We start from the raw sequence: 13692 nt of genomic DNA on the forward strand, positions 1-13692 counted from the left end.
TTGTGTGAACAGATACCCAAGTCTCCCACATGCTCTGTGAGAGGCAGCTTGTCCTGGGACTGCTGTGGTTTGTTCATGGGGTAACCATGGGCTGCATGAGTTTGAGTATTCTAAGGTAGTGATCTCTCAGTGCTCACTGAAATAATTTGAAAAAGAGTTTGTAATGTTGGCAGGAAGTTCCCTATTTCTGTTTTTGTCCCCAGTGCTGAGATGTGTGCCTGATCTGCAGAAAGTGTGGATGTACATGGGAAGTAGTTTTTTTATTAATTTCTCATTCGTAGTAAGTATTTGCAGTTTGGTATCTTTTGTGTAGCCCTTCACATCACAGATTTTGACCAGACTAAACCATAATTTCCTTTGTGTATTTTGGGTGAAAGGACTGTCAAAGTTCTCCCAAAAATAAGACAGTGGCTGAGATTTGGCTTCTTGTTTTTTAAACTTTTGGAATTTGTGCTGCACATAAAATAGAACAACTTTAGTGCACTGGGTATTTCTATTTGCTGTCATTCAATTTCTGTTGCTGTTACCCTGCCTTTGGCCTTTCCTTGTATGCTCTAAGTCTTGACTGAATTCCAGTTCATACAGCTTTTTGCTCTTACCTTACGCAACTTGTTGCTCTTACCTCACACAGTAAACAGTCCTGTCATCTTTAGAAACTGTATTATTTAGGATAACCTGTAATTTCATTTTATTTTTTATCAATTCATGTGCTTTTTATTTGACTGTGTTAATCAGCATGAATGGCCTTTTTTTCCAGGAATTTGTTAGAACCAGACACTTTACAGACCTTCTGCTAATATTTTTCAACATGTTTACCTTCAGTGTCACAGCTGTTCCGCTCTTGGCTTTGTTTTTGAAGATGCTGCCAAATGTACAGTGCTTTGGCAATGTCTACTGATAGATTGTCGTTAGTTAGAGAATGTTCCAGTCCTGTTGCCTGCCACTTGTATGCATCCTAAGCAGGGGTCCCAGGGTAAACTTCCAGAGTAAAAAATAGTCATGTCAGCCACAAATGAATAATTTCAAGATGCTGGGGTTTTCTTCAGGTACCATTCTGGTGGTAGAATAGCTGTAGGATATCCTGTTTGGTTTTTTTCTAGTGGGAAACAGAGATGATACTGAAGGTTTGTATTTATCAAAATTAGTATCGCTGTGTTTTTCTGGCTAGGAGCTAGACCACAACAACTCCCATGAGCTTTGGATTTGAACTTTCAGGGGCCTTGCAATATGGTGGCAGATCTCACACCCAATGTTTTTTCAGAGGGGTAGGAGTCAGCTTGCAGTGTTGGGCAGTGTTGGGAAAAAGTCTGGAAGCTATGGCTGATGTCTTGAGAGTATCAGCATCACCTTTGACTATAACAGAAGCCAGATTAGATTTCCCTTCTACCTCTTTCCTTTCTTTTCCTGTAAATTGTAGTTACATAAATAGGTGGGAGTCTTTTTGCCTAAAAAATCATCCCTCTCTGGGGGGAGTGGTTAGGAACAAACAAGATATCCCTTAAACACTCTCAAAGTTTACCTATACTGTGCAGTCATGCTCCTCACTGCAGTTTGGTTAAATTTTTTAATTGCATCAGTACATCATACATTCTACCACTGTCTCTGGATGTCAAATGACTGAACAACAGGACATCTTATTCAGAGATTCATCTTTCTCCTTTTGTTTAATTTTCCACTGCCTTTTTCCAAACAAAAACTTCTGAGTCATTTGCCTTCCAGCAGTTTATATCGTCACACAACATAGTGGCTCTTTTCCTGTTTGCAAATATCTGAAAGGATTTTTTTTCTTAATCCAATACATGTGAAGGAGGAATTTGCACTTGTTTTGCCAATCTCTTCCAAACAGTCATTCTTTACCCAATTAAAAAATACCCTTAAATCACTGAAGGCAAAGTAATTGAGTAACTGCCAGCAGAATTGTAATTTTTCTGAAACTTTTTTGATTGCAGGAAAGGAAGAAGATTATAGAGTTCGGGGTTTCAGTCCTATTCTTAACACCTCTGCCCAGGTAGAGTGTCCTCTCCCTGATTTGGGGGTCTGGCCATTTTCACCTACACCACCCTTCTCACCTCTGCAAAGTATTGTCTGAAATTTCCACAGCACTTTGTTCAGAGGAATGGCTGAAAATAAAAAAATATTCTTTTTCCTTTTGAGGGGCGGTGACAAGCAGAGTGATAGTCCAAGTCTGTATTTTGCTCCATATGCAAGTTGCCGTGATCCTTGGCTAGGAACTCTTGCAGCCCCCCCCCCCCCCCCCAGCTACAGTGTGGGAGCTTGTGCTCAAAATATAGCAGGCTGAAATCTCAGGTTGGCACTTCCAATTTGTGCTTTTAATACACTGATCTGCCTTTTGACTGCTCTTCACATGTGACCTAACTGCAGCCTGCGAACCAAAGCAAAGATTTGGCTGGCCTTCTTTTGACTGGAGTTTAGGTTGAACTACACATTGCTGTTGCAGCAAGTTCTCTGGTTTTTGCTTTTATTTTAATGTTTTATTCTACTTGAATTTGGGGCTTGGGCATCTTATATGATCCTTTCACTGGAAATTATGTGCAATTTTGTATTAAAGGACTTAATCACTTGTGGTATCCAGATTTTAAAAGGAGTTGTATGTGTCAAGGATTTGGTTGACTCTTATACTGGATATGGTATCTGAGGCAGAATAATGCTGGTTAAGTACCAATGTCTCCCACTTTCGTCCATCTTAGCACGTATTCAACTGGCCAGTACCTAATGCCCCTGAAGGTCAGGTCTATGAGCTACACGTACTCATATCACTGCACTGTCAGTGCTACAGGATTATCCTCTGCTTTGGTGTGGTGGTTTGGGTCCTTCTTACTAGGACCAATGTTCCAAGAGAGGTCCCCAAGCAGAGTTGTGATATGAGAACTGTCAAGGCTTACAAGGTCCTTTAGGTACATGGATCTACGAGGAGCACCATGTCATTTTCTATTTTAAACAGATCTCTTGACTAGGAGATGTTTGGTCATATCTGATTACTTTTAAATTTGAAATTAGGTCACTTTTGTACCCAACTGCTGCCATAGATCTTTCAAAGACCAGAATATTAAAATACTGGAATTGAAATAATCAATGTTTGTTTCTCATTTATTGGAAACATCAAATATGTTTTCCTGTTTTTAATACTGTAGGCAGAGAGACTTGAAGTTAAAAAAAGAAAAGAAGAAATGCAAAGAAGAGAGATGTTCCTTGAAGATCAAAATTAGTAAGTAAAATTTGAAAATTATTACCTTAAATTCCTCATCCGTTTGTCCTTCTTGTTTGTTTGTTTGTTGGGTTTTTAATTATTATTTAATATTATTTATTTGTCTTTTTTTTTCCTGGTTCGGGGCTCAGGAAGGGCTTCTGTTGCTATTTTTTTCAATTTTTGACTTGAAACTTTTGATTTCAGGACAAGAGTCAGAAACTGACACGCAGGAGGTTCCTACTGAACATCAGGAGACACTTTTTTACTCTGAGAGTGACTGAATATAAGCACATGTTATCCAGGGAGGTTGTGAATTCTCCATCCTTGGAGATATTCAAAAATTCTGGGCAGCTGTCTCAAGGTGGCCCTGTTTGAGCAGGGGGTTGGACAAGATGACATCCAGAGGTCCTTTCCAACCTCAAAGATTTTATGATTCTGTGAAATATTCCAAGCCTCCTCCACACCCTATTCTGTGAGAAATTTGATTCTGTAGACTTCTCTTAGCTTCCTAAAACACACACTTACAAATGAAAGCTGATCATTCAGTCCAAGACTAATTATTGAAACAGGATTTAAATTACATCTCCACCCATTTATTTTATTGACTAGTAAAGAAATCTAACCTACATGGAAATAATGAGGACTTCCTATATTTAGCATACTTAAATGTAGAGATTTGTTGTGAAGACCTGTTTCCCAGGAATACCTCCTTAATATCAGATTTAGATACAGCTTAAGTCCTGGTATAATTAATTCCATTGGCAGTGAAGTTCCTGCCTTACCCATTCACTCTACCCTATTTATTTATTTTTAACTGGTCCAAACTGATTTTATCACATAATTAACACACAATACTGTTTAGTCACCTTTACCTTTTTTATCTTAGGCTTCTGAAATTACTCACCTGTATGTTTAGCCTGATTGATTGTTTTTTCCCTCCTCTGTGACCTTTAAGGGAGTCACTTTTTTCCCATGCTGGTAGCTCCAGTTTCTTCACCATTTGCCCAGACTCTGTTCTCTAATGCACAGACATTTTAGTACTTTGTCACTCATCTCAGCCTTTCTTGTATTTTATTTTTGTTTCTTTGCATTTGACTTCAGGCACAGCTCTTTCCTTTAATACGTTATCAGCATTTGTCTCTAGATATTGGTGTTTTGCTTGCTGTTTGTTCTCGGTTTGTCCTGGTGTGGATTTTCCCACACACCCCTTGATTCCTCAGGATTTCTGAAGACCCTTCATAACTTTAGATCTTTGCCTGTTTCTGACAGACTAGACACTTTCATTCTCTTTGGGCCTAAATCAACAACAGACACATCAGGTCTTTGCAGTGCAAGGTCCTCAGTTACGGGGCCTTACTTCTTCCTAAGGGAATTGTCAGGGTTTTTATCTTCTAATTTAATATAATTTTTTGTCTTAAGGTATATTCAGTTATGAACAGAGACATATCTTTTCCTTTCCATCACCTTCTCTGTCTGTACCTTTTTTTGCTTAGGGTGAAATGAATTCTGATATTCAGAGATTTTTCCATTAAAAGTAAGTTCGGTTTTGCCAAAAGCAGGTCCAAACCCTCCGAAACACAGGACAAATGGAAATGACCACAAGTGAAAAATTTCTTCACCAAAAGGGTGGTCAAGCACTGGAACAGGCTGCCTCAGAGAAGTGATTGAGTCACCGTCCCTGGAGGTATTTAAAAGATGTAGAGACATGATTTAGTGCTGGACTTGGCAGTGCTGGGTTAACAGTTGGACATGATGATCGTAGAGGACTTTTCCAACCTAAATGACTCTATGTGGGCAGTCAGGTAGTCCCCAGGTGGTGCAGGAGCTCTGGCTGCCGGAGCACTGAGAAGTGGACTGGCTGGCAGCTGTTCTGTCCACTGATTAAGGAAAGGCTTGGGAGCATTCATCTTTGGAAACTAATTGACTGATGCAACTGAACATAAAGATGGACTGTCGAGCTCCATTGCTTGAGATTATGTAGAACTATCAGAACATTATTTGTATGTACTATGTATTGAACATACACCAGAAGGGCCCTGTAGCTACTACTCCTGGAGGAAGTGAACTGAAAAACTACCTACACTAAATGCAATTTTGGTTAAGCAAAAACCTTCCATGCTGTACAGTGTTAAGGAAACTTCCCTGTCCAACCATCCAGGAGTTACTCTGGCAGTCACTCCTGCACTACCTGAGCTGGGACCAAAGCCCCTTCACAGCTACATACCCCAGCTCACACAGTCAGACCAGGTTTCCTTACCAGCTTGACCCCAGTCTTCCCATAGCACTGTCTCAGACATCCAGATTCTTAAAATAATTTAATCATGATGCAATAACTAAACAACAAAATACCAGCTTGACCTGGTGCCTCTGAGGAGGGATCCTGAACATGCAAAGTGTCAGCAGTTCATGGCTTCTTGCCTCAGGCTTGAGCTTCTGCCACCCAGAGCTCAACCTGCAGCTCTCACTGCAGCTGCACACCAAGCTACCTGCACTGAATGTATTCCTCAAGATATAGAGTGACACTAGTGTCTTCCCTGTTCTGAAGGAATCCTCTGGTGAGCAGAGGAAGGAGAGTCTGTGCCACTGGATGTTGCTGAGGATGCATTGCTGAGATACACTGCCATTATGAAGCACGGCATCCAGGAGTAATGGAAAGATTCTGTGTGACATTTCAGGTTCTGTGAAGTAACTCTATTGAAGTACTGCATGTTCACATAGAAATGCTTGGTATTAAAAGTCATGCTATGCAAAAAAAAACCCCTACTATGCAAAAATGAGTAACTCATTACTTGCATCATCTAATACCCTTTGTCTAGAGGCAAAGAGAACAAATGCAAGGTTGTGCCCCTTTCTTTGCTGTCTCTGTTGGAGTATTTTGATCTCCTTCTCTGCTTGCTGAGAGATGGGGGAAGGAAGGTCATGTGCTGCATATAAAGCAGTGACCTCTGCAAAGTCATGGCCTGTAGAGCCATTTCAAAAGGTAAGCTCCCTTGTTAGTCTGTCCTCTATAAGACCTGTAGCTGCAACATCACAATTTTCCTGAGGAGATCAATGCCTACCAGCACTCTCATTAGCTGGAAAACCTTTTAAAATTGATCACCACCTCTAGCCATATCAGCCTCCAAGGGCTACAGCCCAATCAGTACCTCTCCTGCATGAAGTGCCGCTTCTATTTGATAAGGAAAGGCACTTAAGATTCTCATGTCATTAACATACTATGATGCTGTCTAGAATTTTGTATTTCTGTTTAAATTCTTATCACTATTAAAACCAAGAACTTCTCAATGAAATCTCTTTTCAGAGGGTCTAACATGAAGTGCTAAAAAGAAAAATGGTCTGCAACTTTTTTTGCTGTCTACAGAATACAGTTATTTTCTATGTTTGAAAGCCTTGTAAGCTTCTTTGGACTTTGGATTGACGAAGTTGCTGCATATATAGGAAGTGATTGCTACAGTTTGTGCTAACAGAGAAGAAGCATATGAGGGATTTGTTGGTCATAATGTTGCTGTGGTTCTGTCCTGGCAAATGCCAGATTTAGAAAATGGGAAGTGTGTGTCGACTTTCTACCAGAAACTACTTACCCATGAAATGGAGTCCTTCATTCTGAGTCATGACATCTTGGATACATTTTGCATTATGGGCCTGATTGTGTTTCTGTCAGGGTGCATGAAAAGGTAGTGAAGGCTTGTATAGTCCATACTTTGGAATTGCTGATCCATGTGAGGGAAGAACTGACTGTCCATCTTTCCAAATGGAAACAAAGAAGAGGACTTTTCAGGACATCCGTCTTTAATTAGTACACTGTCATTTAAACAGTAATGAGGATGGGTATCTCATGACTTGCTTTTCTCAGCTGCGTAGCTGCGTGAATCTGTGTTTGAACTCTAGGGTATCTCACCATACAGCTTAATCTAGTAAGATGCTTTTATTTAATTTGTATTCTACTTTTCAAAAACTGTTGTGTTGGATGTGGTCCACTGTTTTTCTAATAGTCATCTACCTATTTATGTAATGGGTAAAGCAGTCTAGAACATAGGTTACTTTCTAATAGTATATGATGACTGTTGTGTCACTTCATCCTTCACTTTGTTACATATTCATGCCTCTGTTTTTGTGAAGGTCGTACTCCTGTAAAAATTCTTGGCACTGCTGCACTCGGGTACATGTGTGGACTCAATATATTCTGCTCAGAATTTGGAACTGGAAACAGAATTTGCCAGAGTGCCTGTAAGTGCATATTCCAAACACAATGCAGGAGGTTCACCAAACCAAGTTGATATACACTTGCCTGCCAAAGCAGTTTTCTCAAAAGTCATAAAATGCAAGAGAATAAAACCTGAATCAAAACAGAATTTTTATTTATTTATCTATTTTTACAGGAGGAATACTAGTGTCCTTGCCAGTTTTCAGTCCCTTATGATGTGTGGTTCAAACAGCAGGCTGGCAAGAGATTTTCCCCACAGAAGTACAAATGTAAACCTGACCAGACTTTTGATATAGGTTGCTAGAGAGAATGAAAGAGAGCTCACACAAAAAGGGTTTGCAGCCTTGAGAATCCTTTGTTTGCTTCTTTTCACCACAATTGTCTTTGTTTTGTTCATTTGCTCCTGATTATTTTAAGCGTTGTCAATTATTTAGCTAACAGGCAGAAAACTAGGCTTTTATAGACATCCAAAGGGACTCTCTTGAGTGTAATAATGAAGGCAGTTTATTGAACGCCTGTGAGGTTGCTTTCTAATTGTACACATTAATCTGCCCATGCAAGCTGGCTGAAAATATAGAAGCAGATTGCACATGCAGATGGAGCGCACAGAATCTATGCAAAAGACTGATACGAAACTGCATTTTCCTTAAAACTGGATTTATGCTTATTACTTCAGATAATAAATGAAACTTACATCTAAAATAACATCCAGGAATATTGGATGAGTTTGTGGATGGAAAGAATAGCCTAGCTCTGTTATTTTATCCAGTCAGGGAAACAAAGAAAGCAGGTGAGTTGACAGGATAGATTAGTTTTGAGTGTTGGTAGGAAGTGATGAAAATAATTCTGCTGAGAAAGTTGCCTTTTTTCTTTAATCTATTTGTATACTTTCTTGAAGCCTTGTACCTAAAATGAACTAGTGCTACATTTTTTGTTCTTATCCCCCAAATCAGGAACACCTGCTCAAGAGCTTGCAGACAAGAAATCCTACTAACCAAAGATAGCACAGTTTTGATCACTATCATTAGATTTGTCCAAGTTCTCTGTATTATGATTTTGCATTACTGCCAGTGAAGTCTGTGAATACTACAGTAAGCTTGCTATATGGCTACTGGAAAGATTTGTGTTAGAAAGCAGGCGAACTAAATATTCAGAGGATGACCTTTCCTCATGGTAAAGGGCATTGCAAAAGAACCATCAACATCATACATGCATTTAATGTGTTAATTATTTCACGTTGTAATTTTTTACCATATAGCTTCCAGCAAAAGACAAATCTTGCACCAATACACGCTCCAAAATCAGTTCATGTTTTTTCCTTACCCAAAAGTTGACTCAGTCCTACAGATGTGGGTTAGAGTTGAGGTACAGGCAACCAAAATCCATATAGAGTTGAAGGCATGTGTGTTGATGACAGACGGAGATGTTTTTACTACCTTACCCCTTGTCACGGTCCATCTGTGGGAAAAAGATGCTCGTAAACTTCTGAACTTATTTAAACCATGTAAACTTCTTGCTATGCTAATCTCTGCAAGGGAGGAGGGAGTGAGAGAAGGCATGTGTAACTGTGTACTAGAAAAAGCCACGTACCTTTGGTGAGACTATTTTCACATATGGCATTATCGCCCCCCCATCCCCAACCCCCTAAACTTCATTCCCCTTTTAGAAAGTGATTTTTATTGGTGAAATCCCAACTACACCTCCCTTTGGAGTGTCTTTCTCCATCTTCCAACATAGAATCTGTTGGAAACATGCATAAATGAATAGCAATCTCATCAACCTTTGCATTGACTTCTGGAACGTCTTCGATTTTAACATTCTGTTTTGTTAGGCCACATGTAAGAGGAACAGCAATGACCCTAGTACCAACTAGGCTTGTTTATCATAGGAAATGCCTGACCAAGATGCATTTGGCAATGCGTAAGACAGAGCCCTGTCGTGGGTTGACCTTGGCCAGATTCTAGGCACCCACTGAAGTTACTCTGAGCTGGGAGAGGTCACACAGGCAAAACAGACTCAACGTGGGGTTAATACTAAATTTATTACTAACAGGATAAGATCTAAAGAGTGAGAAATAAAACAGTCTTAAACACACTTTCCACCCACCCCTCCTTCCTTCCATGTTCTCCCTCCTCCCCCCGCAGCAGTGCAGGGAGAAAAATCCAGCCCTTGGGCAACAGGTCTTCTAAATCTGCTGTCCTGTAGGTCGCTCTTTCATGGGCTGCAGGGGGACAGCGTGCTTCACCATGGTCCTTACCATGGGTTACAGCAGGGGCCACAGCTCTGAGTCCTTCCCCTGCTCCTTGGGGTCCCTCCCACTGGTAACAGTCCTTGATGGACATCTCCAGTGTGGGTCCACCCCTCAGGCAGTAGTTCTTCCATATCTACTGTCCCGAGGGTCACTTCTCCATGGGGTGCAGGGGGGGGTCACTGCACCCCAATGGTCCTTCCTAGGATGCAATCCTTCGTAGGGTGAGCTGTACCGATGTGACCCCCAGAGGGCCATGAGTCCTACGCAGGAATAACCTGCTCCAGAGCGGATTTTCCTCTCCACAGGCCACAAGTCTCCTTGTAAGTTTTATAAGTAGGTTTTAAAAGCAGCAACCTCCCCCCCCCTTTTGTCCCTTTCCCTTTCTCCAGTACCCTTGTTTATACATTCCTTAACCCTCTTACCCCATTCTATGCTCCCCATATCAATCCTACTTCTGAATACAGCAGAAATGTTTAGTCTTTTGTCAAGGCAAGGCCTAGATGGTTGACAGAACAGCATATCAAGGCCTAAACCGCAGAATACGGTCAAGAATTAGGTAACTATGTACCCTTTGTGCTCTGATGATGGTGAAGATGGGATGAATGAGGGGTCCCAAAATACACCCCAGACTCATTTCAAGGGGGTGGATCCGGGGCGGACCAGAGTAAAGGCCACAGGGTGGACACATCTGGGATTGGATGGATGGTATTATAAAATGTAACCTCTCAGGCACGGCCTGCGCGCGCGTCGTGTAACATCTACTGCCTTGGCAAATAAACCCTTTCTTATCTCACCCCTAACTAACTGCTCTGGAGATATTTTTTTCAGCCCCAAAATACAGCGGCAACACTGGAGACAATACTTTCCTTTCCATAACATTAATTCAACTGTGGTCTCTCTGACTTCCCCCTTTTCCTGCAGTATGGCTTATGCTATGCTTTGCACTGTCATGACTACAGGTTTAGTATTATGAAAAATACCTTTCAGACATTCAGTCTGGCAACTCTAGATGCATTGCTGGGTTTCCATAGAAATGACACAAAACAAATTAACATATGTAAGACCTGACTTGTCTTTTGTCAGGTCCAGAAATCTGAGTCCCTTTCTTGTGATAGGGACACTTGATTAATATATTACTTAATTTGGTGTAGTAGGGTGTTTCCTCTATTCAGAGGCAGTCTTGCTGAGAAACTTTATTTGCTTCCACTCTTGTAATCATCTTTTCTGATACCAAAACTGAGTTAACTTTTCATCTATCACTGTGCTGATCCTGGAAAAGTAGTGTCTTCCACCACATTTTTATTTAAATAAATAGAAATTCTACATCCCCCATGTGATTCTTTTGACATCCCTAAGGAACTAGGACATCCAGGTATAGACCTAAGTTGCCAGATATTTCTTTGCAGAGCTTCAACCTTCTCTAATATATTCGGGATTTTCTATAGGAGTTCTTGGTCTTTCTGGTATAGAAATAAATTGCTATTTTATCAATTTTAGCATAACTAAAAACCCACAAAATCCGCAATTTAAAACTTCAAGTTGCCAAAATTATTCTGTGCAATCTTACCACTTCCCTGTCATGGAAAAAATGTGAGTGCTTAAGACTCGTGCAAGAAGACTAATAATTTGTTCAACCTTGATACTCTATAGATCTGGGAAACAAATATTTCACTTGGTTCTTTCTTTACTGTGCATTGGCTGAGGTCTATGTAAACTGCCCAGGTAATGGAGGAAAGAGAGGGTGAACTGGGAATGATCAGACTCTAAAAGCCTGGCTTGCTACAACTTGGGCACATACTTTGTATGTGAAGTAGTAAAATGTTTTTGTATTGCGTAGAGTAGCAGAGAACTTGTGGGTTCTTGCTCTTTCTCAGAACTTCTCCTCAATGTAGCACTCCTCACTGACTAGCAGGACATTTGCCAAAAAGACATCTACTCACCGTTTCAAATCATGGAGTGAAAGATAAAAACACATCTGGTAGTCTGTTTCAGCTGTTAGTCATCATCACTTTTTGGCAGCCAAGGCTTTTTCTCCAAGCTTAAGTCTTTGGTAGAGGCATCTTCTCCCCCACAGAGCTAGCTGGTTGCCCTGTTAGGAGAGTAAATCTTTGTGTTGAATATGTCTTGAAGCACTCTTTCTGCTCTCACTTCAGTGCTTTCATGCTTTCCAAAGCTGTATACAGAAATAAAATTGCCTCTTTCCTCTAACTCTTCCTTTGAGTGAGCAAAGGCTGGAGTAGATATGTCTGGTACTGAAGGCTAGGAAAATGGTTCCCAGTCACAGCATCCAAACTCCTGTTGGTTTTGTTTGTGACTTTGTTTAACTGCACTTGGTTGAAACTGTGAGCAAAGTGGTGCTACTTTGAAAATCTGCTTTATAAGGGATGCAACTGGAAAAAGAAATTTGTGCTTGACAGAATAAGAAATGACGATGCTGTGCAATTCTGCTTCAAATAAAGACAATTACTTTTTTTTCTAATGCCACAAAATGCTTCTAAGTCTTTCTGCTTGATTAAGTAATCTCTTGTAAGGCTTCATCATATTAACCATGAAGGAAAATCCCTAAAATTATCTTTTAAATTACTTACCAGAGATTTATAGATCTGGTTGAAGGATTTGCAACAATTCAGTGAAGCAGTTGCATCCTGACAATGTCCAAAGGTATATGAGTCTGTGTTACAGGAACTTTACAATGAGGAAAGAAAACGTAGCCACTGTACACCCCAAATATGCGAATGAAAATAATTGTTTGCTTAAAAATCCTCCCAGCAAATGTCTTATCCACAGTATAGGTTCTGTATCCTCTGTCTCATTTCATTTTGTCTGTTTCCATAACCTTTTTTTTCCACCTATGTTGTTTTTCAGCAGACACGTGATAAAATATCTAGGCTGGATTCCAAGGGTGGGATAAAAAGCTGTGTTTATTTTTATGGAAGCACTAACAATTCTATTTGGATTGGATTTCTTCATAGCAAAACCAATGAATTATTGAACAGATTGCACCTGGGTTTGCCAAAGAGTGATTCCTGTCAGATTGCTAATCCTGGCCCAGAATCTACAGCATGGGTAAGCAAGACTATGGTGTGTGCTGTATTTTCTATCAGCTTTCCAGGTGCTGTCAATAGTGTAATGTTAGAATATTCTAACTGAGCTTAATTGTCTAGCCATAACTCAGTGAGTACCAAGGAGTCTTTCTGGGTGAATGAGATTGCCTACATTGTCTCTTACAAACTGGTAGAGTATTCTACATAGTAGGGGAGTGCTCACAGATCTCTCTCTGATAAATGAGAACCAGATTTATATTCAAAGGTCAGATCAGAATCTTAAATATGCCCTGTACTCATCCGTTGGTGGTAAGCTTTCATGAAATCTCGATTAGTTCTTGTCAGCAGAAGCTTTACTGCATTAAAAATCTAGTCAAAAGAAAGAGAAGCCTGTTTCTCACTGTATCGTAAAAAGTGATTCCATACGCTGCCTGGGGTCTTTGTCCCAGTTTGAGCGAGCCTGGTGAGTATCAATGTAATTAGGAAATAGATAAAGTATTGCTTAAGTTTAATTATTCTAATTGCCTCTAAAAGGCTTTTCCACATACAATTAGTCTCTTCATGTCTAAACCAAGCTTTCCTATTATGTAATAACTTTCAGTGAGGAATATTAACCCTGAGACAGAAGTATTTCTCCTGTAGGGAGATTTGTAATTGGGGGAAGACAGAGAAGAGGCAGCCAAGTGGACAGAAATTACTCTTATAAGTAACTCAGAGGAAATTTGGAAGTATCTGATCTGGGCAGCCCTCTATTGTATACAATCTTGAACAGCTGAGTAACAGGAAGGGAAGATTTGCCTCCCTATTTCCTCAGAAGCCTTAGAAAGGTGCAAAAAATCCTCCCGTTACTGAAATTGCTGGCAACAGAGTATATGACAGCTGTCTTGCCCCTCCTTTCTCTCCCTGGTTTGCATGAAAAGGGAAGGTGATATTGAAAATAGATTTCTTTCCCATTTGATTTTGCCAATAATTTTGTGCCTCTGAA

The 13692-nt window shown here is 40.2% G+C and overlaps 1 protein-coding gene across 1 annotated transcript in view; it reads left to right on the forward strand.

Moving 5' to 3' along the window:
* Positions 1-13692, forward strand: part of EPSTI1 (epithelial stromal interaction 1) — an 85446-nt gene that overhangs the window by 19727 nt on the left and 52027 nt on the right. Inside the window, exons 6-7 of the mRNA XM_027720292.2 lie at positions 3153-3226; positions 12636-12729. Of these exons, the coding sequence (XP_027576093.1) occupies positions 3153-3226; positions 12636-12729 (168 nt within the window). The remainder of the gene's footprint in view (positions 1-3152; positions 3227-12635; positions 12730-13692) is intronic.

The sequence above is a fragment of the Pipra filicauda genome, unplaced genomic scaffold (genome assembly GCF_003945595.2).
Source record: "Pipra filicauda isolate LSUMZ 115617 unplaced genomic scaffold, ASM394559v2 scaffold28_size6257848_pilon, whole genome shotgun sequence".
In the NCBI taxonomy this organism is placed as follows: Eukaryota; Metazoa; Chordata; class Aves; order Passeriformes; family Pipridae; genus Pipra; species Pipra filicauda.